Here is a 26,666-nt window from a genome sequence, read left to right as displayed (position 1 = left end):
TCTCTTTTTCTGCAGGTGCTTCTTGAACTCTTCAGTAAGTCTCAACTGTTGTATTTCGTGATATCCTGCTTTAACCCTTGGAAGAAAATTTGCGAACAACCAAAAATGACTTGAGCTGGAAAACTACTGCTTTATCCAACAGGTATTATATATTAGCATGTCAGTGGCTTCTAAAATATTACAGCTGAGCTTGCTTTCAATGGGTAGTTCAAGGAGGGAGTTACTGCCAGTGCCTCTCTAAGAGATACAGCGATCCGAGTATTTTGATCTATCTACTGAAAGTGAGCACAGCAAGGCAGCAATTCATGTCACACCATTTCACTAGGGAATCCAGCATTGCAGAAGAGGCATGTGCGGAGATCTGAAGGCTGGCTAATTTCCAAGAGTTTTCTCTTGCCAGTGCTTTTCTGTGCTGGAAAAACAAATATTGGGCAAACCAAGGTTTGCCTGAGTGGGCAGGTGCAGACTGAAATTGCACGTCTGTTGGAACAGTAAGAAGAGCACGGCTCCAAGGGTGCAGAGTCTGGAGTGAGGGAATGGCTGCAACTCCGCACTCGTAGCAAGACTCGGAAACATTTCTGGGTGACCTACGCAGAAAAGCGCAGGTGTTAAGGCAGAACGAGAGGACCTTTGAGGTGATAATGGTCAATTTTAAGAGCTATGTGCATTTTCCTTCCCTCTCTGCCTCTCCACCTGTTTGCAAGCTGGCCCAAGCACTCAGAAGTCCCTAGGTGATAGACATGGTAGTGTGTAGTCAGTCCTGGTCACAGCCTACCAGCGCCTGCTATCTCCAAACCATTCCCATGTTCTGGAAGCAGATTCAGAACAACACATCCAGGAGCAACCATGCAGGGAGGTGAGCAGCTGCCCTCCTGTCTTCTGTGGTCCCATGTGTCAGTCATGAGGCATTTATACTTCAGCATATTTTTTCCTACACCAGCCCATAGTGCTCACTAGATTGAGATGCCCTTTGCACACTGCTGCCTGTTGAATTGCCCCTCTTTGCTATACATGTCATGGGAGCTGGAACTGTTTATTAATATGAGGACAGGCAATGCTGTACAACAGGTTCTTGCTTTGCTTCTTCAGGGTAATATATCCTAGAAAAAATATTTATCGAAACACAATCATGAAGCCTAAACACACCTCAAACCTTGCTGTGGATTAATTGGCTCTCAGCAGCTGTTTGCTGAGGCTTCACTCTGGGGATGTACTCAGCCCGCTGCAGATTTGCAGAAGTTTCCTATAAAGTCACCAGATGTGTCAGCACTGGGCTAGTGAAACTCCTAGTATTCACGAACTCATGGGTTTTTTTTTCCACAGTTATGTGCTTCATTATTTGGAAACATCATTTTTATTATTGTTCATGCCTGTGGTCAAGTGGAAGTTGAGTCCTGGAAATGCCAGTACTGGGATGTTGGGTTTTGACTGGCTGGACTTGGAGAATAAAGGAAAGCAAAATGGAGACTTTACCTCCTGCTAGTGTGATATGTGCTGTCTTAAACTTAACTGTTGTTTGACTGTTGTTGGCAGTGACTTCAGCTCACTGTTATCTAGCATATGATGGTGTAATAGCCAGTTTGGAGCTTGATCTGAGTCCTGCCAAGTCTTCTCATTTGGTATTTACAGTGGTGGGCTTTGAAATAAGAAATTTAGATGACCTAGAATTTTAAAATTGCCTCTTTTCTCCTTGTCCTCTCCCCTTGCGCGCACACACGCACCTAATTCCAGTTTATATATATAAATACATGTGTATATGCACACACCTTTGAGATATGTTCCTCTCTCCCAGGAGCAGCTTCGTGCCCTATGTTAATTGTCCCATTTGGATGCACCGTACACTATGGTTCACGTCAATGTGTTGAAAAAATTTATGTGTGTTCTTGTGGTGCTACTGGTTGCTCTGACAGTTTGTCTGTGGAGAGAGACAAGAAGAAATTACTATGTTTTCTTCAAGACCAAGAGTGATGATTTGCAGGTTCACAGGAGTTTTGGAAAATGGAACATAGTTAAATCACAGGGCTTTTTCCGTGAAGCAGCCAGTGAAATGGGTCAGGAACCCAACACTTCGCCCAGTAACCAGAATAAAGTAAAAGGCAGCAGCTCTGTGTCAGTGGAAAAGTCCAAGAAAGCAGCAGACTCTGTGAAGGTGTGGGATAAGGACAGTTCATCCAAGAATCTCATACCCAGGCTGCAGAAGGTCAGAAGGAACTATTTGTCCATGAACAAGTACAACGTGACTTACAGTGGGAAGAGGAACTCTGCTAAACTCAGCCCAGAGAAGCTGCTGTGCGAGCTGCGAGACAGGGTGAACATGACGATGATACAGGGGTCAGATGATCCATTTAATACCTCTGCATGGCATCAGTACCTACCAAGGAAGAGCCTCGATGAAGTGGTCGGCCGCCTGGGACGCTGTGCTGTTGTGTCCTCAGCAGGGTCTCTGAAATCATCTCATTTGGGACCAGAAATAGGTTGGTATTTTTCTAGGATAAAGTCAAATAACATTGTTTAATAACTTATATTAAACAGAAGAGATCCATGATCACACTCTTACTGATAAGTCTTTTCTTTAGTTACAAACGTGTATAAATAAGTTGAAATATTATCCTCAAAACTCTCCTATAGTTAGTGAACACTGCAACTTAGGAGGAGATGGGAGTAATAATTAGATACTCCTCTCTTCTCTGGGGGCCCACGCCTCACTGTGTGTGCTCACAGCGCCTGTGAAGTGTTAGACCTTGGGCTAAATGTGGCCATAACAGCTCTCTTGATCAGCCTTTGGTGGCAGCAGCTGTCTCTCAATGGTAAAAATGGAAAGGATTTTAATATAAAGAAGTTGCAGTTTCAACTCTGGAAACTTGTGAAGCTTTGACTGGGCTATAACATGATCCTCCTTCAGCAGGAAAACGGGAAATAGAAATATTTATCCAAATAGGCAAGCCTACTCCCAGGGGAGTAGAGGGGGCTAGGTTGAGTTGAGGGAGTTAAGGATTTATGTGTAGGTGTTTCCATCCTGAATAGTGTACACCTATGAAATCTTCTTCCAGCTCTGGTGATTGTGTTGATAGTAGATAGAACAAGTACCGGAAGCCAGGAAGATGTCTTGTGTTTGTTCCTGGAGTGGGTGCGGGGTGGGTGAGTAATGTTCAGGGTTCTCATTTGTGGCAGGCCAACAACTGGAAAGCATTCTTCAGGGAATGAAGTAAAGGAAAGCTCTCAAGGGAAAGGCCTCTGGAGGTGCTCAAAACCCAACCGGACGCAGTCCTTCACAACCTGCTATAGTTGACTCTGCTTTGAGCAGGAGGATTGGACTAGGCAGTCTTCAGGGGTGCCTTCCAACTGCAGCCGTGCTGTGATCCTGTTCGTTTGATCATGGGTTTCGAAAGTGGCACTGCAGAGTACTTGTCCTGAGCCATGAGGCAGCAGCTGAGTCTCGGTGGCCCAGAAGGCCATGACCTGCGCTGTGCCGTTGCCTTGATGTGCTAAGCGGTCGTGATGCCCACAGCTAGTGCAGGTGAAGCTCTGCCAGTTTTCTGGGTCACAGCTTTGGCCAATATACTTAGTGTAGAGCTGGCTGTGTGAGATGCTCCTTCAAACTTGACTCGAGTGAGTGCCCTTGCTGCTGTAAGAGCAGCAAAGCTTAATTGCTGATCACAGGGCCATGCTGTGGTGTCTATACTGCAGCTACCTCACTGGTTCAGAGTCTCTTCCTTACCCCAGCTGGATCTACCAATTACCACAGAACAAGAGATACTTTAACCAGCAGGACAAGACTGTCTCTTGCTCAAATGCAAGGCTAACTACAAAAGAAATCTTTAGAGGGCTCTATTTTTATCTCTCCCTTAAACAAAGATTGGTGATAGTTTGCAAATTCCTATACCTGACCATATTTATTTGAAGTTTTAAAGCCTGTAAATGTTCCCTTCTATACAAATTGTTCTCAGACTTCAAAGCGTTTGTAAGTGATCTGTTGGATCAGGTCCCTTTGCTTGTACAAAGCTGGAAGTAATCTTCATTCTCTGAACTAGACAGATAGCCCTTTAATATGTTACTGTTAGACAACCTAGGAGAAACTTTCAGAATCATAGTGCCAAGGAGCTCTTGGGAAGGTTAGGGCTTGCTCTGCTTCTTGTTCCAAAATTCCTCCCCTAAACTTCTGCATGCTCTACCAGGTAGGTGGGCAGGTGCTAGAATGATGTTAAGATGTTGTGAAAGATGCTACGAAAAAGACTTCTGCAGAAATGACCCAAGTCTTTTTGGTTTAACACAGAATGACACAGCTGTGACAGAGGTGCCTTGATTGCAAAGACATCTTTGATAGACTCCTGCATATCGATATGAGACTCCAGCTTGCTCCTCCATAACAGGATCCTCTCAGGATCTGCAGATGTTGGGGTTGTTTCCGTAGTGTGTTGTAATTCAGTTCATGAAAGTGCTGGATTCAGCTCCATCTCTCTTGCACCCCCCTTTCCCATCAGTCATCTTTTTTTTTTTTTTTAACCAGAAAAAGTAACCAGAGAGTATAACAGGCTGTGCTCTGACTGCTACACGGTTGAAAGCACCTCAGGCATGCAAAGCAGTGTCACTGTCCCTGCAGCCAGTCTCTTAGTCTGTCTTTTAAACTGAAGCACCAGTTTGTTCCAGATCGCCATGGATGAATTGTTAAAAGGTCGTTGTCTAATGTGCCGAAGGCACGTTCCATTAACCCCTGCTGGTGTCCCTGGCTAGGTTGCCTCACGGCCGAATCTCAAACCTTAACCCTTCTGCTTGAGAGGTCATCTCTGCTAATGATTGTGCAAAGTTTTAGGCACTTAAAGCCTAGAGAATTGTCCCACTACAACCCCTTGAACTGGGAGCTCTGTATGGAGAAGGATATAGGGGAGCGTGTGTGTTTATATACTTAATTTTTCTAACCTATTTCCGTGTAGGAAAAGATATAGAATCATAGAATGATGAGGTTAGAAGGGACCTCTGGAGATCATCTAGTCCAACCCTCAGCGTAGCCCATATGGGAATTGAACCCATGACCTTGGCATTGGCAGCACCCTTGGAGTAAGTTGTCAAAAAGGTAGTAAATCAGGCATGCTGAAAATTAAGCTTTTGCTTATGCTTGGATGAGCACAACACATTGCTGAATTATTATTCCTTAAAGGCCCAAGAAGTATTTGCTGTGTGTAATCAGTGATTGCTTTAAGAAGTGAAATGAGCAATTAGTCAGTGGAAGAAGGCTGGTGGGGTGGATGGAGGAGAAATGTGTGAACAGGCAGTTCCTTATCTTTGTGGATGCTTGGCATTAGAGGAGGTTGTGAATCACCAGTGAAAGATCTGACAGGGGAAATACTGAGTGTCAACATAACCACCTGGAGCCAGAGTGCTTCTCAGAGACCCAGCCACTCTGTGTGTGCTGGGCTCCGCTGACACTCATCAAATGGCATTTGTTAAACACTATTTTGAAGTATAAATTTAGGACATAGTAACACTTGGTTCTGGCACAAATTGCCTGGGGAAATTATAACATTGTGCTCCATTGACCTAAGTATAAGGTAGGACGTGGAATTAAGGGTCTGTAATGGTAGCCACAAAATTTCTCTATGTGGACACCATTTGTATTCAGAAACATCATTTTTCTGGGTTTTGTGTGTTGTTTTGGAAGGGCTCTAAACAAGACCCACTTGTCTGAGAAACTAGTTCTCTCTGCAAGTAGTTACTGATCTTCCAGAATTGCCTGTGTGACCTCCCCTTTTTTCATGGAAACGATCACGACTGTCAGACTGCTCCACAGCTGGTCCGGGACAGCACGAGCAGTTTTGTCATAATCTGAGGAGCTGGTTGCTTCTCCAGTGCCATCAGCTGCAGCTAGAACAAGCTGCAGTCGTGTGTCCGTTGCACGAGCACAGGGAAGCTGGAGGCGCTCGCGTAAGCGAACGGCCGGGACCCCTTGAGCGGGTAGAAGGTCTAGTCAGCAGGTTTCGAGCCTGGGGTGTCCGGGTGGAGGACATGTGCGTCTCTGCTGCCTGGTATTCCCCCAGGCTCCAAGAGAGGACACTGGTTTTCCATGATTTCCCACTTCCTTACTTTGCAGCCAGCCACGTGGAAAATTAGTTGCACATCAGTGTTCTCCTCATAATGTGTTTGGAAGAGGGCCACTGCACTTCCCTGTGCACGCTAGGTGTTAGGGCTGCGCTCTCAGCCTGCAGACAGGTGGTGGTTTTTAAAAAGTGGATTTTTAAAAAAAAGTATTGATCGTGAAGTTAGGCCGACAACTTCTTTCACAGAATCTGGCTTGCTGTTTCCAGCAGTTACATAGAAAATCTTCTGTGAGTAGCCAGATTGTATTAGAAATGCAAGTGAATGACCTACTATGTATCTCTTTCCTGTCTCGAAGACAGTTGTTAGCTCACTGGTTTTCACTCTGTTTTGCTTTCAGACAGCCATGATGCGGTCCTACGGTTTAATGGGGCTCCTACCAGGGGATTTAAAGAAGATGTAGGGGAAAAGACGACAATTCGCCTTGTTAACTCCCAGGTGGGTCTGACAAACGCGTGCCAGAGGCGCCGAGCTCGGCAGGGATGTCTTCATCTCCCTCATCTCCCTGGGAGCGGAATGGCAGACTGCACTGGCAACGTCCGTATGGGACTTCTGTGCTCTAAAAGCTGCCATTTGTCTGCTGCTGGGATTTCTTTAAAATGAAGTTGGGAAAAATAAAGGTTTTCATGCAATTCTCCCCCCCCCCATATGTATAGGATGGGTCCCTGACCTCCCCTGTAAAGGGTGACAGTGGACAAAGCTTTTTCCCCATAGGATGAAATGTATGCTGAGGTTCTGCAGTTAAATTGCCATGTGCTTGCTAATTTGCATTCACCTATTTGCAATTTACTGAAGGCAGAGGATAATTTAATTTTTAGCTTGGCCAAAATCTTCTTTCCAGCTCTATGAAGCTTGATTGCAGGCTTGCTGCTGTGCTTTGGGCATGCGAGGCGCGAGCAGGGTGCTGCAGCTCAGCTCATGCAGCTGAGCAAACTAAAGTGTTTCAAGAGGTGAGCTGTGCCTGCCGCAAGGAGGAATGTGAAGGCTGAAGGGTGTTTGTTTGGTTTTAAAAAAGAAAATGCCTCTGCTTTGCACAACAATGTTGCAGACCCTGTGGATAACACATTAACCAGGGTTGTTAAATAACTGCAGATAACTGGCACAGGACATAGCTTTAAAGCGGTAGCATGCACAGAGCCAGGAGGGTGCATGAACTCTTCCGTGTGTGCATCGGAGATTCCCTCCATCCATCCAGGACCCTGGTGCAGAGCATGGTAGGAAGTGCCTTTTAACGCAAGGCATCACTTACTAAGTGTAGTTTTTGCTGGCTCTTTGAGAGCTGTTTCCTGAGGTGAGGCACTCTGTGCTGACTGATCTTCTGATTTCAGTAGGCTTTGAGGTAGATTCTCAGTTTTTAAGAGCCAAGTTTAGCAATGCAGTGTCGCGGATAGTAAAGCAGCTGTTCAGGGGCTGAGAGAGACCCACCACACAGACCCTTGCTCCTCTAGGTACAGCCTAGGAGATTGTTTATGTCCTGCTTCCATATGCCTGTTGCACTTAAAATGCTTGTCTGGTTTTTTCTGTTCTGGAGAAATTTTCAAATGCAAATCGTGGGAGTCTGTGCTGGGGAGAGAATGGAAGGGGAGAGTAAAATGCAAAATTGGGCCAAGTCACATAGGTCAAAACTGCTGCAGCATTGCAGTGCAGAGAAGAGAACCCCCAAATCCAGGAAAAGAGGAGCCAGTAGGACCATGAAGAATAAGGGATGCAAACAAGAGAATGTGGAAGGACTGAAACTTAGCTAATGCGCTCCAGAAGCAGTAAGACAGGATGCTTTCTTCATCCCAAAGCTGAGATCTGTAGGCCTGGAGCTGTCTTGTCTGCTCCTGTTTGATGGGACCTGTAGGCACTGCTGTGGAATGAGGTTTGAAGTTTCTCATAGTGGCACTACGATCTTGGCCATACATTTAAAGGGAAGGATGTGGAGCCAGTGTCTGGCTAGCTTTCAGCCAGTTTCCCTAGCTCATTTTTTGTTTCTCTTGAAAGACATGCCTACTTCTTGTACAAACAGTTTTGCTACCTGTTTCTCCTACTGGGTCTCATCTTCTCCCCTTGCTACGGTGCTCTGCCTTGCTGCTTTTTGTGTCTCAGTTCCCCTGCGCTAAAACAGCATTCAGAAGTGGGACAGTTTGTCCTTCCTGAGGCAATCTTTTCTTAGCAAACATCTGGCTGTTATCATCCTTCCTCCTCTGCCCCCTTTGACCTCTTCATTCTGTATCTTTTCCTTCTGTGTGTACTTCTGTAATGTTAGATAGGTGTTACTGCTTAAGCAGGCTTTCTCTGGGGATGTGGCCATAGTGAACATTACTGTGATATGAAGTCATTTACCAGTGAAAACATTTATGTGACCTATGCTGTACCAGGGTTATCTGCACAGAGAACAACACCACTATAACTGCACAGCTGTAATGCAGCAGTAATAACTTTTTCTGTGACTGCTCTTATTTTGGATTAAGTACGAGCTTGAACACCAGTGTAGTTGCAGCCATGTAATTACAGTGCATCTGTTCTCCATGCAGATCAGCCTCCAGCCGTGGGTGACATTCTTCATCTGCCATCATCCCCTCAAAATGGAGACACCAGCTTAGAAAACTGTGATTAGAGGGAGAGCAAAATTATTGCAGTTCTTAGAGGCTAAATCTATAGCAGAAATGCAGGGTTGAGCCTAGCAAAAGTCCCGTGAGAATAAGTCAGGAGTTGCTCTTCTGTAGTTTCTAAGCAGAACTGTGAACTGGGGCTTGCTCTAAGCGCAGTCCCTGTCGTCTCCCAGGATGGCTGGGTGGAGGATTTGTTTTTATTCTGTGCTTTTATTCACACGCTGCATATTTCAATGCAGTTCTATTCCTGGCAACATCTTGGTCAGCCACCTTCTTGTTATTGGTGTTACCATTATTTTGCCTTCAGCCTTGCTGCAAGAGCTGTACCTTACCTCACGGAGGGCTGCTGTAGGTGTCCCTGGTGAGAACGTGGGGCCCCAAAGCAGCTGGAGGACCACTTGCGTTTGGCACAGGAGGGCGGTAGGCTAGCAGGGGTTCCCAGCTAGGTTCACCACCAAAGGAGACGTGTACTGAAGCTGGTGCCACAGCTGGGCAGGTTGTGCTTAGTACCTGTGTGGGTGGTTCTTGTTCTGGAGTTGGCTTTTCTTATGTTGGAGGTGGGCGTATGGGTTGGCTGCTGTTATGTTGGCTCCTGTTATTGCTCAGTCCATTCCTAAAATGAAGGAGATAAGATATCCTGAATCTAATTTGTCAAAACTAGTCTACATTAGATAGTATCCCTGTGGCATGTGCAGCCAGCAGCCCAAAGTTGCTTAACAGTTATTTTAATGTGATTTTATGTAATGAGCAAAACCAAACAGACTGAGAACAGTCAGTTAGAGCCAGCTGAGAACAGTCAAGGTGAACAGTCCCCAGTTGTTTGCTGACCAGTTTCTAGCAAAAGTTGGGGTGAGGAGGAGATGGTTTTAGCAGTAGAGTGGGATATCTTCTGCATCTGTGTTAAAAGAGAAAGGTTAATAAGATAGTACTGGGAGAGGAAATTTGGGATCCTCTGATTTGAGGAGAATCTCAGTAGTTAGTTTAAGCTTGGTAGTTTGACTAAATAAAGAAGTTCTTCCATGTTACCATGCTTATTTCCTTAGACCTTCCCTGTTACATATGTACTGTCTCCTTTAATAGCATTTTTTTTCTTGGCGTCTAATGCAAGACAGATTTGTTCTGGGACAGCATTTGCATCTTAAAGAAATACGGCTGAAGACTTCAGGGGAAAGGGAAAGCACCATTATGTAGCACTTGGGTCCTTTTTGCAGAGCTGGCGAAGGAGCGTGGTACCTCGTTCCTCCAGCCCCCCTTTGCAGTTCTCCGAGGCTGACTCCGCACAGCGCTGGGGCGCACGCTCTGCCCAGTGCAAGTAACGGCAAACGCAGCCAAACGAGTCTGTAGGGAGGAAGAGAAAGGAGATAGCGAGACAGTGGTGGGAAAGGGGCCCGTGTTTGGATTACAGACCATGACTGTGGCTCCAGAGCGAAGGAATGCGTTTTGATATGGGCAGTAAACATAGCAGGGAGGCAGGTGCTGCATCAGCAAGATATTTCCTAGACAGTGAATTGTCTAAATAACAGCTCTAACTGGGAAATCAATGAATTAGTTAATTAGTTAGGTTCAGAACAGCTGGGAAAGACAAGTAAGTATGGTAGCCACTTAAATGACATTTAGCTGCTTGGCAAGACACAGTCACTCTATTAAACAGAACAAATGGGCACTAAAGATACCTAGTGAGCCAGATTCCTGGAGTAGATTGGTTGAGTGACGGATAGGCAACTAAACTGATGCTACAAAGAACCAGTGCCGTAGTATAGGGAAAGCAACGGCAGTGGCTTTACAGCTGTGGAGGTGCTGCCACCCCATTTCTTTCTCCTCCGCTGTGGTGCGAGTGGGCACCTCCTCGGAGGCGGGCGTACCTCTGCTAACTCGCTTGCTTGTACTTGGTCAATCTTTCCTTTCCCAATAAACTTTCCCTTCTCTGATCACTGATGCTCCATCTCTCTTGCACCCCCCTTTCCCATCAGTCATCTTTTTTTTTTTTTTTAACCAGAAAAAATTCCTGAAAGATTTATAGCCTTTGGATAGAAACAAGGGAGTGAAACTAAAATACTGATGATGCTAGCCCTGCTTCAGTGCTGGCGTGGTGCTTCGTTCCCCTTTCTCCCCCAGTGAAGGGCTAGCCAGCTGCCTCGCCTCCCTCTGTCACAAGCCTGTGCTTCTGGCATTGGCAGAACTGGGTTAAAAATTCACACTGCATGGTTCACACCTGCAAACTCCAGCTTGGAGGCATGCTTTTAACCAGTGACCTAGATATTTTAACTGCTAGAAGGAAATGAAGCCATGCGGTACCCATGGTCAAGGCTAATCCTTTGGAATTAAGAGCAGATGCAAGGCAGCTCTTTGTGGTTTGGAGTAGCGCACATCTGGGCTGGCCAGACTGCCCTTGTGCCGTGTTACGGGGACAAGCAGAAAAACTGTTGGCTGCTAGAGGCACCTTGGGTACTCAGGGATAAATTGCCCAGCTCTTAATTAGATCCTAGGAGAAAACCAGGACAAGTGGAAGTTGATTTTTATGACAGCGCTTCTCTTAAGCAGATGTTTACAAGCTGCATCTGTATGGACTGTGCTTATGGGAAGGGACGACAGAGGATCAGTCCCTGTTTCATTTGATTCTGACTGCGTTTAGCTTTTGCTGCAAACCTGAATTACTCAGATGTAAAGAGTCATGCCAGTTGTCCAAGAGGTATCTAAAGCATACAGGGTAGGGCTTCTGTTGTTTTTCCTTTTCTTTTCTTTTTTCTTTTCTTTCTTTTTCTTTTTTTTTTTTTCCCCTGGAATTATTTTGCTTATCTGGAAAAGTTTGTTGCACTCCAGGCCTGGTGGAGCAGTTGCTATCTGCTGCTGTTTTCACGGGGCTTTGCTGTTACAGTGCCTTCCTCCTTGTCACTGTGCTTCCAGGGTTCAAGCCCCCTTGCCTGGCTGGTGTCACGCAGCTTTGGGGAGCCCGGGCCGTTCAGTGTATGGTAACATGCACGGTGTGGGCTCTCGTGTCCCCTCTCCTGCGCCAGTGGTCTTGCAGGAAGAGGTGTTAACCATGGGCAGAGCTTTTTGGAACAATTGCCATGTACACCTGAGGTAAAGTTGAGCACAGCTGCAGAGCTGGTCGTGTTTAAATGTCTCTTCTCTGATGTTTTTTTCTTAATTAAATCTAGATCTTCATGCTTGGTGCTCTTCCCCCAGAGCCCCTGCACTGTGGGGTGGTAGCATCGCCCCGTAAGCAGCCAGTGGTGCCACGTAACCAAGATTCCTGTTAAAGCCGGCGCGTTTGCATTAGGCTGGTACTGGACTGTCCTGATGCCTGGTTGGCAGCGATTATATTCTCACTCGCTTTTGGTAGTTCTAGCAATGGAGTTTGTTGTACAAGCTGAGCCGCTGTGTGGGTCCTGTCCTTGCTTTTTATTAAAGACTGGTAGAGATAACCTCCTTGTAAAGCACGATGGTAGTTTTTCACACGACTCTCTGCTGAATCCTTTGTTCCTACGTAGGACTGCTGTACGCGTTGGAATGACGTAACCGGGAAGTGTGTCCTTGCATGAGTGTGGTGGGACCAGCTCAATTGCCAGCAGTGGGGGGGCTGCAGCTCTAAAACATCCACAGATACAGCTTGACTGCCTGCTTATTCGATAGCAAACCAAATATGTATGTATTGTATTTGTTGTTGTTCAAGCTGGTAACTGTTGAGGAGCAGCAGTTCCTGACAGACGCGCTATATAACACTGGAGTCTTAATTGTCTGGGATCCGGCACCGTATCATGCAGATATTCATGAGGTAAGGCCGTGTTCGCGCCAGTAAAATTAGATTCAAGTGCTTTGAAGTGCTTCTGTTAACTCACTTCCTCCTAACGTATGCAGGCATGTTAAAACCGTTCTTTACTTCCTCACTACCATGGGCTGTACCCGTGTGTACTTCTGCAAATATCCCCTGCCTGTGTGTACCCAATGGAAACACCCTCTCCAGAAGGCTGTGAAGGCCCTGGGGCCAAATGTAGCAAGCAGGTCACCACCGTGACTTTCCCAGGGCTGACACTACAGAAGGGGAATCGCTGCTGGCTGCAGCTGTTGCAAAATAACCACAGAGGACTGAGCTCCTCTTTCTGCCTGTTGCTCTAAGATTTGTTGTCAGTAGACGCTTGGATAGTTAAAGACACCAGTCAGATGTAAGAGATATTTGATGCATTATGAAAGTATTAGGAAACCCTCTGAACATCTTAGTGAATGTGTCTCTTCTCTGTGTCGTAATCCCTCTAGAATTCCCTTTGCTTTTTGAGTGCAAGAGTGTTATTTGATAAGTGAAACACTGTGGAGGCTAATCCAGGGTGCATGCAGCCAGGAGTGAATATGCCCATCCCTGCTTTTGTTAGAGGCTCTTTCTGTGCCTCAGAGGCCTTTGCCATTCCTTTCCCTGGACTACTATTTCTGATTTTCTCACCGATGTTTATCCTTGTGTCTAGTTCCACGTCTCCAGGAGACACTAGGTGTTTGTACAGCGTGTTTAGGAACAAGTTAAATGAGGATGCAATATTTGTAGCATAGGTAAAAATCTCTAGAGGACTTTAAGAAAACGCAAACTCTTCCTCCGTATTTTTACGGAAAGTGCTGAGATGCAAATCAGCTCACCCTGTTTTGTAAGGCTATGCTGAAGACACTTGCATCTGAATAGGATGCTTGGTACCGCGAGAGTGCTGAGGGACAGAGTCTGATAACATGTAAGACAGACTGCTTATCATCATGTCCTAGTTTGCTCTCTTAGTATGTAGGGGCAGATTTAGCTCAGTTGGTTAGAGCATGGTGCTGCTAATGCCAAGGTCATGGGTTCAATCCCTGTACGGGGCTATGCTGAGGGTTGGACTAGATGACCTCTAGAGGTCCCTTCCAACCTTACCATTCTATGATTCTATCTCCTGCTGCTTTTCCCAGCGTCTTGCTGTGGTTGCTACCCTTTCCCTGGTTGCAGTGGCTGTGTGGTCAACCTGATCAGAGAACTGCTCTGGCTCAAGCTTTATTTCCAGATTCTTTTTAAGACAGATCCATTGTTTGATCTGGTTCGTAGCACAGTCACAAACAGTTGTGTTGGTGCAGCTGTGGACTCCAGGTAGAGAGGAGCCAGCTGCAGGAGAGGGTGTGTGTTGCAAGCAGGAATGCAAAAATGTGGCTGATATTTCTAGCAAAAGACTAGGGTTGTAGACTGAAGTTACACATGAGGCTAATCTCATTTAACAGTCTTTCACTGCCAAAGAGAGAAGTTTTGGCTCCTCTCACTCTCTTTGCCGAGGCGAATCACCTTGCTAATCCGAAGAGCGGATCAGGGCGGTGTGAGTATGTGTGTATAGGCATAGCTGGACCTTTTTCCCTTGGCAGCAGCTCAAGTCATCTTAAGCAATCTTATTTAACGTTGATTGTGGGAAAGAGCATGCTGGAAATAAGGCTCTGATTTTCTCATTCTATTTTCCAGTGGTACAGAAAACCAGACTACACATTCTTTGAAAACTACAAGCTGTATCGGACTAGACATCCTGAGCAGCCTTTTTATATCCTGAATCCAAAAATGCAGTGGCAACTCTGGGATATTCTGCAGGAGAATTCCCTGGAGCACATTCAGCCTAATCCACCTTCTTCAGGAATGCTTGGTAAGACAATAACCATCTTGACTCTTCTTCAGTTTGCAGGAACAGTGTGCCTGTTTTAAAGACAATTGTAGGTTTATGCTGCTCAAAGCCAAGAGCTTACCAGAGTTGCTTCTACAGTGTTTGTCTTATGCCAGAAATTAAGCTTCCTATCTTAAAAGTAGCAGCTCAGTGGTGTTAAAATAAGCAGTTTGCAGCACCCCTCTGAAACAGCAGTTAGAAACATGGCTTGGTTCCCCGTGGAAGCAGGAGAACAGATTGCAACCTTAAGATATTTTCTAGCTTGTTTAGTTTCTAGAGCCAAAGCAGTTTGCATGGGGTGCTGAGATGAAGGATGTGGCTCTTGCGGGCTCAGATCTTGTCAGGCAAATAAACATGTCTACCAAAGATGAAATCTGAGTGTTTACCTGCTTTGTATATAGTTAAAGACTTAATGGAGGGTTGGGGATGATCAGACTGAAAAGTCACCCTGAAAAGGTCAGTGATGTTCCCCCTTGCTCAGCATGTTAATTCTGTTTGTCAGTGTGCTAAATTCAGCCTCTCTGGGAAGAGGCTCATTTTACATTCTGCTGTTGCAGAGCTTTTCCTTCTTATTGGAAGGCAAATCTCATCATCAGCTAAATTAAAGGAGTGAACCTTTTGGGACCAACATGTACCTGAAGTGAGAGCATGGAAGTATGGTCTTGTTTGCCGTGAGGCTATCAAAGTGCTGTACTTCAACCATTGCTCTACTTCTGTCTTGAGGTGCCTGCCAGAGGAGCAAAGGCACATGTGGACATGTGTGTAAACAGAGGAACTTCTTATTTCTGCCAACTAAACTTCTAGTTTTTTTCTTTGCTCTTGCCTGCCACCTATTACATCATTACTTGGATACATGCAAGACAACAGCGTAACAGTACCGTCACTGGTTTCAGGAGCAAAATCATTGTGAACTGAAGTAGGGGCTTGAAGGCAGGGCTCTGGCCCAGTCTGATAATAAATTCCTTTGTTATGCCCTCATTGAAACAAGTAACCTCAGTGGACAGAAGGGAGCAAAAATGAGTTTTGGTTTGCAACTCTGGGCTTTTTGGAAGGCTCAGTGGAGAGGAGAATTGTCATTTGAAAAGGTGGAAGGAAATGTTTTGAAAATGCACCTTATTTTAACAAGTGGCTTCACACTGGGTTCCTCTCATGTCTTGTGAATTCAGTGTTCCTCTGACCATGGTCCCTGAGGTCTCTGAGATAGTGCATGAATTTTATGGGATGTTGTACATTGGTTCTATTTCCTTAGGACGTTCTTGCTATTTTTTGTACCACTTTGGCTATGTAGGCAACAAAAACGGCTTATTTCTGTCAACTCTCTGGCCACAGTTGTGTGTGATTCTGGCCTCTGGGCTCCAGAGTTGTTAGCGTGCCTCTTGGAAGACACATGAGGGCAGCACTGCTCTGTCTCGGGGAAGTTGTGGGAGCTTGAAGAGTGGCTTTCTGTTCAATACCTATGTGCATTCATACTAAGAGCCATCTCCAAGCATTGTCACTTTTGTATCTTCTGCAATAACTGGAGGCAAGTGGGAAAAAGGGAAGGTCTCACTTCTGCTTACCCAAGCAGGTTTGAGCTGGGCAATTTGCATCAGCTAATGTAGCACGTGGTCTGCAGATGCTCAAGTCTCCGTGAAGGTCCTGGAGAATGGCAGCGGTCTTAAATGTTGGCCTTTAGGTGTGGCCATCATGGTAGACTACCTGCTCCAGTCAGATTGACCATGTGCTTTGCAAGAGAGGGTTCAGAATATAGTCCCATTGGACTGGGACACTTCTTTCTCGACTGTCTCGTCTCGCCTAGGTGTTTGACTAGTTCTGCGTTTTAACTGGGGATGTCTGTTTTCCTTCGCTCCGTAGGCATTGTGATCATGATGGCTCTCTGTGGCGAAGTGCATGTGTACGAATTTCTCCCCTCCAAGCGGCAGACGGACATTTGCCACTATTACCAGAAGTTCCACGACCGTGCCTGTACCATGGGGGCTTACCACCCCCTGTTGTTCGAGAAAAACTTGGTGAAGCACATAAACCAAGGGACAGACGAGGACATCTACACTTACGGGAAAGTGACTTTGCCCGGCTTCCGAAATGTACATTGTTAACAAATCAGTCTGTGGTGTGTTTAGCCGTTTTTCTTGACATTTCTCGACTGTCAAAGCACTTTTAAAATCAGGGTTGTCAAATTTGTTAGGTCTAAACGCTGCTGTGTTTTGACAGCTCTTCTGTATTGCAACAGCTGCTTTAGGACTTCTGTTGCATGCCGTCTTTGAACTTTAAGACCCTGTTGCGGTATGTCCACTCGGTATGTGCGAGCCGCTGCAATAGGCTTGCTCCTCGTGGAGCCGGGCTCATGCTGCAAACGGATGTCAGCATCTCGACCGATGAGAGTGAACAGGAAACGCAGGAGATGCTTTCTAAGCCGACGTCACCCAAGTTTGGATCAAATGCTGATGCAAGTCAGGCTGCTTCAAAGGGACTATGACAGCTGACAACCTGATCCATTTAAAAACAAGAAAAAAGTTTAAAAAGTTGATCCCATAGCCCTGAAGCCCTTTGGAGTAGGGCTGACTTATGGAAACACTGTCAAGGCTGGGTACTGATAAGCTAACCTCTTAGTCCAAAATACTTGATTTTATGAACAGAACAATCATGGCAACTTTCTTTCAAATTTTAAGAATTCTGAAATCATGCTGGTAGCTTTAGCAAATGAAGGGGAAGGCATTCACCATTCAGTGATTCATGCAAGGTATTTTTAAACTTTTAACTTTTTTTAATCATTTAAAATAAATTTATGTGAACATTAACTTCTCCAGTACAGTGTTCTGCTTGGTACAGAAGAAGGCTCTTTTGTGAAACATTCTGGGAAAGACGTTCCCCAAATGGAACATCTGTTTTGTGCCCCGAAGACATAAATGGGAACCTAAAACAAGTTGCCTCCATTGCAGCTGTACACAGCCTCTCCTGTGATGCTGTGGTGGAAGTGGCCCCTCCACAGGCTCTGTGCAAGTGTGAGGAGCATGCGCATCCTCACCTGTCCTGCTCCATACTGCTGCGTTCTGTGATGTCTGTAAAAAGCTTTCTTCAGTTTCAAATAAATCCTGTGAAGCCACTGGCCCATTCTTGCCTTGCTGATACTGGTGTAATATAGCTACTACTTGGACCTGGGAGACTAGTAGCAGGCTCACACTGGAGCAAGGAGAGTTGGAGCTGGTGCTGCTCATGTGACTGTTTCTGTAAGGGGCAGCAGCTCTTTGCCCACTTTGTGGTGGGAGTGTGGCTCTCCTGCTGGCTTCCCCCAGCAGGCAGCCACCACATTTCAAACTGAGAGCAAGCTGTAAAGCTGGCTTTCTGCACACTCGCATCTCAGTTATGTGGTGGGGTAGTGTTACACTGGGCGTGACATGTCCAATGTGAGGCTAGGAATCCTGGCCAGATCCAGTGCGTGATCCACTTGCACTCTAGAGTTTTTACAGGAATCATGACAACTTAAAGTAGACTAGCGTTAGCCATTCTTTATTTTGTTTGCTGGCCGCATAGATACAGATCTAGTATACATTGCAAGTAAAGGCAAATTTGGTATTTAGAAGAGCCAAGTTCAAGTTAATGGGCAATAACAGGCTGTAACGAAAGCCTTGTGCCTCCTGAAGTCTCTCCTGAAGTGCCTCCAGGATATGAACAGCTTTTTCTCCGTGCATAACGCTGCCATTTCCAGGTAGCTGTCTGAAGTGCCCAAGTCTTTCAAAAGATGTTTCACAATGTTGTGGGGAGGATGTGGGAAAAGGCTGGCAAGGCTGGAGATGTGGGGAGTGAGGGAATGGTGTCATCTCTTGGTGTAGTGGAAGCCTATTAAAAATTATTAAAGCCTCTTGACAGTTGTTGCTCTACTCTTGAATGTTTCCCAGAAATATTTTGCAGAAATACTCCTCTGCAGCCATGACTTCATTTGTTTTCCTTCTCCCTGAGGACAAGTGGAGTCTGTAGCACTAGAAGAAGCAATGGTCTGCAAAATACTCAAAGGGAAGGGGAGAGGAAAGGGAATGAAAGGGAAAAACAAAGGTGGTAGCAACTGGGGCATCACCACTGAACTGTCCTGATTTCAAGTTTAAACGTGATGTTATCTAGTACCCTACCTATTTCCACAGCTCTGCTTACACATCCAGAGAAAGTATATTTCTGTAAGACAGTAGGTCAGTAGGGAAACATTGTCAAGATGTCTCCTCTCCAGGTGTGGACTCTTGGGAACACATAGCTGTCCTTGCTTGCCCTTCTGAAAACCTCACAGATGCAGATTTTGAAAGACAATTTGAAAGACCTGGAATTCTAAAAATAGAGATGATTTCTGGAGAAGATCTTTACCTTTGATAAGGCTTTTGATAATTAAATGTGCATGGGGTTTTTTTGTTCTTAGACAAGGCAGTAGAAACTGTGTTGTGAGTTGATATTAGAAAATGAAAGGATTTTTCCCTCTTAATAAATATACCCATCTTACAAAAAAAAGTGTAGTCTTCAATGTACTAACATGCAATAAAGAGCAATAACTATTCTGGACCTAATACTCCACCCAGAAACCATTTCTTCCTCTCTGCTTTTAAGTATATTAGCAAATCATGACCACAGGTGCCAAGGATTTATCTTTTAACAGTTGAATCTAAAGCAGATGAGGCGAGTGCAGCTGTCAGAAGGCTTGTGGATGCTGTGGAAAATACTTATGAAATGCAAAGAAGTAATGATAGTATGTTACTGGTAGAGTAACATTGGGCTTTATTTTCTTTGAAGGAGAGCTTTCATTGTCAAGTCTGGCAAAATTGTGTGTGTGTTTTGTTTTGCTTTTGCAGAAGGAAAAGGAAAAAAAAAAGTATTTAAGCTATACACACCTGAGTCAACACATCCTTCTCCACCTCCCCAAGAATAGAGTGGCTGAGTGGGAACCAGCTCTGAAAAGACTCTGATTTCTCAACAGTGAATGTTTAAAACAACACACAATGGCACTCGCATGGGACAAGCCTGCACCACCTTGGCAGCATACCCCCTTTATTTGCTGTGTGCACCCTAACAACGGGTACAAGCAAGAGGGGGCTTCTTCCCACAGTTGGCTCTGTTGCCCTGCACTTTGGTGGTTTTTTCTGTGTTTAAATTCTGGCAGCAGCTCTATGTGCTTCAGGTCACAGAGTACAGCACAGAGGGATCAAGCTCTGCTTTTAAATAGCAGGTGTGCAGGGAGGACATGTGTATCATGCACCCCAGCTAATGCTCCAGCAGCAGGGTGCCACACACAGGGAGATGCCCTGGTGCGCATGTGTATGGGGGACGAAGGTGGGAAAGAGCCTTGAAGGGGGCATAGGGGATATTAATTAGTGCTCTTAGGAGGGAGCTGTCTGCATGGCCCCTGTGCAGGATGGGGTTGCCCGGTGTTAATGAGCTAATTGAGAACTGCTGAGAGCAAGGTGGTGACCCAGCCTGCCTTGAGCTTCACTCCAGGTGAGAAAGAGCCACAGTTCTCTCAGCATCCACAGAGCAGGGCTCCTTTTTGAAGACAGAATGTGGAAGGAGCAGGAAAGGCTTGTTTCTAGCTTGCCTTTAAAATGCAGATGAAAGATAACTGGTAAGTTTTCCTCTTTGGTGTTTGCTCAGTTCTTACAGGCAAATAATAGTTGTTTCTGGTTTTGAGCTAAAAACACTGACCGCATTAGCAGCCTTGCTTTGTGAAAGGTATGGAAAGCTGAGGTTTGGTACTCAAGACTCTGGTCATCTCAATAGCACAAACTGTGCCTGAGCCAATGTCTCCTGGAGTTTAGCTTCTGTCACCTGCAACTCATCTGCTGTTCTCAAGCTGGAGGTGGAAGGCTTCTTTCCAGAGCTCCCTTGAAGAAGGGAGGAGTCCTTGCAGTGATCAGCTATGACACACTATCTTTCATCTAAGTACTGTGAAATACCTTCTCTCTATAGGTGAGTTTAATCCTACTTTTTGAGATGCTTCTACTTACCCTCAAGGATGTCAGCTCTACCTTTAGGTGGGATTTCAGGCTGTAATCCAACTAGTCTTACAGGAAGAGCTTTGAAACTCCAGGCTTATTGTTTGTTCATCTATTTGCTTTTTCAAGTATGTGTCCTGGCAGGTTTTCATGTGACAAAAGGCAGGGTGTTTTCAGTGAGAGAGCAAGCGGTCCTGCCTGGTTGGGCAGAAGGTTGAGGTGGCTTAGTAGAGTGTGGGGTCTCCTTGTTTTGTATGAGCCTCTGTTTACATCTTTGTTCTCTTGCCATCCACACTTACCTTGTGAATTCATGCGTGAGAAGGGGAGACTTTCATATTAATTGCATCTTTTGATGGTCAAATTAGTCTTAGAGCTTCTCCTACGTTTAATGTTCTACCATTAAACTTTGTTCAACGTACAAACACAACAAATTCAAGGGAAGAAAAAATCTAATGCATATTTTGGAGGAAAAAAATGTTTAAAATCTCTGTTTTTGGCAGGGGTATTTGTAAGGATAAAAGAGCGAACAGGGAAAAACCCCAGAAATGGTCTGGAAAAATGTACATTTGATGCAATTTGTTACAAAGTAGTTTTGTGAAAGCCAAAGAACATGCATCTGTAAGGATTGTAATGCTAAATTAATCTAGTGTTGCATTCGTTTTCTGCATAAACTTTAGTATGTTAGCCAGCACGAGGGGACAAGCAGATGGGTCCCCTATAGTTAGCTGCAGCAACTGCTTTTAAGTGCAGAAGCCCAGGAGCTGGCAGGAAGTCCCTGGCATACTGCTAATGTATGGTAGTACTGGTGAGAATGATTTTCAGTATGCTGTAAAAAAAACAGACGGAGGAAGAGGAGGAAAGTGGCAGAGGGAGTAGACTGAAAGTGTTTTATTTTGATGCAAGTAACTCCTAGCAGATAGCAGGGCTGTGCGAAGAGGAAGAGGTACTTTGCCAAACACTGTGAACTCAGTGCACTGTCTGATGCCAGCTCTGAGCGTGCTGCCTGTTCTGTCAGTGTGCACTGAAAGCTGTCCTTCTGGGAACAAAACCAGCTTGAAATGTTGTTATTTCCATTCATGAAAAAATCTTGCAGCGCTTTTCCTGTTTGGCCCGAGAGTCATTAGCAAAGACAACAGCAAGGCGCTTTCAGGAGGCACCTCGATTTTAAGCCCTTGACAAAACCTTTTGCAGCAGAAGCTGTTGGCTGTTCTTCGTGTGTGAAAAAGCTGAAGTTTAGCCTGTGGATTAGTAGCTTGTAATTTTAAGGAATTCTAAAACCTCATGTAGCTTTGTAAAGACCCTGGAGTAGAAAATAATTTGCTGTAGCAGACCAGCAGGTATGCAGAGAGCTTGGAAAACCTCTGGCTCATGTGGGTCAGTAGGACATCTGGGTGAGAGACAGGATTAGCTTCTGCCTCCATCAGCATGAAGGATTTAAAAATGATCGGTAGTTATATTACTCCTCCTACGTATTCTATTGCATTGGTGCATAAGACCCTCGACAAGGTGGTCGTTATAATGGCAGGATTGAACTATGTTGAGCCAAGCTTGTCACTAATTCTGTTCCAGAAATGTTCTCTGATGCATGTTGTTACTTGGGCCAAACGGCGAAGCAATTTGTTGTTAGAGGAAAAGTGTTTTCTAGATATTGTAGAAAGCTCCTAGCAACCAACTGGAACATCTGTTTGGAAACTCATTCTTGTGACACAGGGAAAACACCATCCGCTTTGATGCCATTTGTATGGGCTCTGTGAATCGGGACTCAAGCTCCTAGCTGGAGAATTTAAGGGAAACAGAAATTTACTTAGAACTGAGATATTCAAAGCAGTCTGAATGGGAAGCAACTTAATCTTGTTAAACAGGACTGTCATGGCAGCTGGTTTGAGCCTGTCCAGGTTAATTTTAACTTGTATTCAGAGAAGCTTTTTTCCCCGTATTTTTCATAGCTGAATAAGAGTTCTAACTTACATAAATAAGTGCAGTAGTTTCTTATCCTGTACTCTTCCTACTTCAAATCCAAGGCGTTGTTTGCAGAAAAAGCTCAATGAGTGACTCAGGCGACACGATAGCGATTTGACATTCTTGCTCTTGACTGGTGTGCGGTAATGCTATGGATAGCTGTATTCCGGTGCGTGGATGAGATGTGTGTGTTCAGCAGGTCTCCGACTCTGTGACGCATCCAGCCATGTCTTCTGGGCTTTTATTTATACGTTAACCCTGAATTGTCTATATTGCCCTCTGATGGGAGGCCTGATTTCAGCTAAGGCTAGGTAACACTAGTCACCTATAAATCTTTCTCTATAACTCTAAGATTCAGATGGCAGTAAATCAAGAAGGAAAGGGGGTGAGGGGAAGAGGTTAGAACTAGAAATATTTCCCTACTTGAAGGTGCAGAACAAGTTCATATCAGTGCTATGAAAATATTGAGATAGTACAGAGGGGTAAGTACAGCTGTGTGCTCATCGTGCCCCTGGCATGACATAAATGCCCGTGTGCTGCTCTGAAGAACATCAGTGACAGCAGATCTTTCTGCTCGTTGCCTGTTTCTTCCTCTGGCAGAGGGAATTTCTTAGAAACTGAAACCATCTTCTCTGTTTTTGTGATGAAGTAAGTTCCTGTGGACTTCATAAGCTCTTCAGTTGTATTGGCATGAGGTTCGGTTTAATACTCATTTCTTGTGGGAGGCCTGTCCTTTTAGTTTCCAAATTGAGGTTTCAGATGCTAGCTGTTAGTGAGCAGGTGTTACTGCCTTTAAACAGCACGGCTGCACCTTTAGAGCTGCCTGACATGAGGCCAGCTGTCTCCTCTGGGCTGCCACATTCAGCTTGTGCTCAGATCTGCGCTATGCCAATGAGATAGGGCATCTTGATCCACGTGGCTTTGGTTCTCCTGCTGGGTGGAGATGACACAGCTGTAGGAAAGGAGATTCTGGGCTTTTGCTGTCTTGTGAAGAAGCACGTGTCTGACCGTGTCTTGCAGTTGTAGGACAGACAGCAAGACCTCAGTGCCAGCCCACGGCAATTTGGCTTGGCTTGAACTGAACTGTGGCAGTTCATGGGCAGGAGGGAAGTGGGAATGGCTGCTTGGCATGTAGTGATGTGACACGCACATCACAGCGAGCGATGCTAAGGTACGTGACCATAAACCAAGCCTCCATGCTTACTGTTGCAGTGACTTGCTGACCCTGCACGAGTTGTGCTGGCACGTTTGCCTCGTGCCGGCTGGGGTGCTCACCCGGCCTCGGCGCAGCCCAAGTGGGAATGGTGCCGAACTCCAGGTTTCCCTTCTCGTGAACGTGAACCTCAACTGGTTCCTCTGTCCCGCATCAGCCAGGCGGTGCGCTCCATCGCTGCGTCCCGCGAGCCAGCAGGCACGAGCGCTCTCCGGATGGCAGATCTCAAGAGGTTTAAAGCAAACGAGGAGGGAAGGGGTGAGCGTGGGTGGGCCTAGGGTACATCACACCGCCTGCAGCTGGAACGTGTACCTTGGCGGAGGCACCAGGCGTCACGGCCACAATGTCGTCCAGCCCTGCGTGCAGCTCGCCCCCTGACTGCCGCCCAGGCCTACGCACCCAGACTGAAGCCCCGAAGAAATCCTCGTTTACTCTGATACGTCTGTGTTAGTTTTACACTTCCATCTGGTAACGAGATACGATGATGGTGCTGTAGCACGGCGCTGTCCTACGCAGTAGGGAACGTAGGGTTCTTGCTACAGCGAGAGAAAACTGCACGTAAGTAGTTTTGGTGGTGCGTGTGAACAAGGAAGTGGTGTGTCAGAAAATCGGCTATTTTTGTTGCTGTTTGCCATAAAAGAGACAATACAGGAAATGGCTTTAGGTTCGATTCGTGGTCAGTTCTCTTGTAGCTCCTAGTGTCAGCAGCACCCTTGTGCTGAGCTTCCCTGCCTTCTTGTTTCTGTTTGACCGACCGCTGCCGCCCCGTGGCGCGTGTGACGACTTCGCGAGCACTGTGAAAGGGCGGGAAGATTTCCAGCGACTCGGGGTGGGGGGGTCTGGATCAGGCCTTGGCTCTGCTTCTGGCCAGGGTTTGGGAGTCTGAGAAGAAATTAGCTTCCACCACGTAGGATGCATCCGGGTTTGGTGCGTGCGTGTTTGTTTTGTACCTGTTTGGACAGCGTTTAATAGCAGTTTCTCAGGAGGCCTCGGGGCCTGGCTGCGTGATAGGCTGGGAGGAAGAAGCACGAACGGGCCACGAGCTCGAACGTGAACCACAGCTGAGGTCAGGCGGTGTCTTACAGTGCCCAGTGAATTCCCACGTTACAGCTCTGACGTCTGTTTGCCGTTAAGTGTGATCCTGTTATCTGATGAGACTATCTGATGACTATTTTCTGTGGGGTTTAAAAATTGGGTGTTCAAAGCTGATCAGCGTTTAAAGCTGCGTAGTTAAAAAAGCCACTAGTCCAGTGCTATGGAAACAAACATCCCCCCCCTAGGTGGTTAACAGAAGAGAGGAAATACAAATTTTCTTTTCTTTCTTTTTTTTTTTTTGGTTGCTTTTTCATTGACGATCTTGAAACCTGGGAAGTTTGCGACCAGGTTAAGAACAAGAAAAGTCTGTCGAGACTGAAAGTTGATAGATAATTTTATTCTTTTTTAAAGCTGTCATTTACGACGTAGGGACCCAAAGCCTGTCACAGTGCGTGTGCCTTTATCCATTTTCTAAAGCTATGCGAGAAGGACCTGGGAGAGCCTTCCAGGGAAGGTCAGAGGAGGTCTCCGGAGATGGACGGTGCTGTGTTCTTACCTGGCAAAGATGGCACGTCCATAGTGTTTGCTGCTCCGTGCCCGAGGTGTGCTCCGAGAGCTCCCCGCAGGCTTGCTCAACTTCCTTTCCACATCAAAACCTTGCTCGGTGTTTATTTGCTAATGTACAGAGCAAATAACTGGGGAATGGCATGGAGTTGTGAAATACGTTCCCAGAAAAAAAAAAAAAGGCTGGTCGAGCATGTATCTCCAAAGGCCCAAGTACCCTTCCGGCCCCAGGGATAACTCGCTGCGTCCCAAGTGCTGCTGCTGGTGGTGCTGCCCCACCGTGCAAGCTTCTCAGTGACAGCGACCAGAATTGCACGTCCATATAATATTTCTGCTCTTTCAGCCTGATATAGAATTACATTTCAATTTTGAAGCAATATCATTTAATCTTTGCTGATAAGGGCTAAATGACCGTGTGCTACGCTGGGCCCGTGGGCTGCACGTCTCTGTTTTATCGCAGTATGTTGCCAAGGCGTAGGGACTCCTGTTTGCTCCCCTTGTAGCCTCCCTTTCCTCCCTTCTGGGGTGTGATGGAAATCCCCGGGTACTGCGTGCCTGCGTGCCCTGCAGAGTCTGCATTTCTGCCAGTGCAGCAATGTCCTTCAGGAGCGTGGAGCACGGATCGGAGCTGGGATGCTGGGAATGCTTGCACCTGGTTAAAAATGTGAGCAGCTACAGACAGCAGGGGATCTTCACACCCAAACTGAAGAGCACCTGCAAATGAAAATGGTTTTCTTTCATTCAGCTACTGTTTAACAAAATTTACCTTCTTTAACTGAGTTCCCAAGATTGTGTTTTATTTTTCTCTCCAACCCATTCAGGTTCACTTCTGTTGATAAATACTTTTACAGTTGCTTCAAATACTGTTTGCCGGGTTATTTGTGTAATAGTCGAAGCAGTCAGAAGTCTAAAAATAGCTTTTTAACATTTTAACATCTGTTACTACAACTATTCTTCAGTTTCTCCCTCTCAACTGATAAGTTGATACCTCTAGATACCTGGCTGAGCAAAAACCCTCCCAAAACAGTGCATAAATATTTCAAATGCCTATATTTTGGGGAAATGAAACCACAGCATTTTTCTCTGCACTCCATATGGAGATACTGCCCACAGAGAAAAACAGTATTTTAAATTGCAGACAGCCTCTGGTATGTATTATCATACCAATTAGATCATTGCAACTTTCTCATTAAAAGCTAAGGAATAGATTATTTGCGATGAAGAGTCACTTCTCGAACTGAGTGGGAGCGTTGAGGAAACCTCAAGCCTGATAGTTTTCTGCTCTGAAGAAACTTAGTTTAGTCCTACCGGTTTGAGAAATCTGCCTATATGCAGTTTGTGAATTTTAGTTCAAATGATGAGGCTGCCGCCTTCCCAAGCACCCCAGGGCGTTGAGCATGGGCCAAAGCGGGTCGCGGCATCGCGCTGTCGTTGTCACTGTGCTCGGTCCCTCTGCACGCGGTGCCGTGGAAAGCCGATGTCAGTCGTTTTCTCGTGTTTGTTTTTAATAAACTGGGAGAAAAATACCACCATTTTAATATCTTCTCAGCCATGTAAGCGTGTTTGTGTCTCTCCTCCCCTGCATTTCCCC

At 45.8% G+C, this 26,666-nt stretch overlaps 1 protein-coding gene across 1 annotated transcript in view; it reads left to right on the top strand.

Moving 5' to 3' along the window:
* Positions 1–18,264, top strand: part of ST6GAL1 (ST6 beta-galactoside alpha-2,6-sialyltransferase 1) — a 57,576-nt gene extending 39,312 nt beyond the window's left edge. The window contains exons 2-7 of the mRNA XM_085306082.1: positions 16–142; positions 1,793–2,474; positions 6,431–6,528; positions 12,361–12,462; positions 14,146–14,320; positions 16,193–18,264. Coding sequence (XP_085162208.1) covers positions 1,844–2,474; positions 6,431–6,528; positions 12,361–12,462; positions 14,146–14,320; positions 16,193–16,434 — 1,248 coding nt within the window. The 5' untranslated portion in view covers positions 16–142; positions 1,793–1,843 and the 3' untranslated portion in view covers positions 16,435–18,264. The remainder of the gene's footprint in view (positions 1–15; positions 143–1,792; positions 2,475–6,430; positions 6,529–12,360; positions 12,463–14,145; positions 14,321–16,192) is intronic.
* The last annotated feature ends 8,402 nt before the right edge of the window (positions 18,265–26,666 follow it).

Source organism: Rhea americana, unplaced genomic scaffold (assembly GCF_003343005.1).
Source record: "Rhea americana isolate MKP2758 unplaced genomic scaffold, rheAme1 scaffold_231, whole genome shotgun sequence".
Taxonomy (NCBI): domain Eukaryota; kingdom Metazoa; phylum Chordata; class Aves; order Rheiformes; family Rheidae; genus Rhea; species Rhea americana.
The sequence above is the reverse complement of the archived record's forward strand: the minus strand, read 5'-3'. Positions and strand labels throughout refer to the sequence as shown.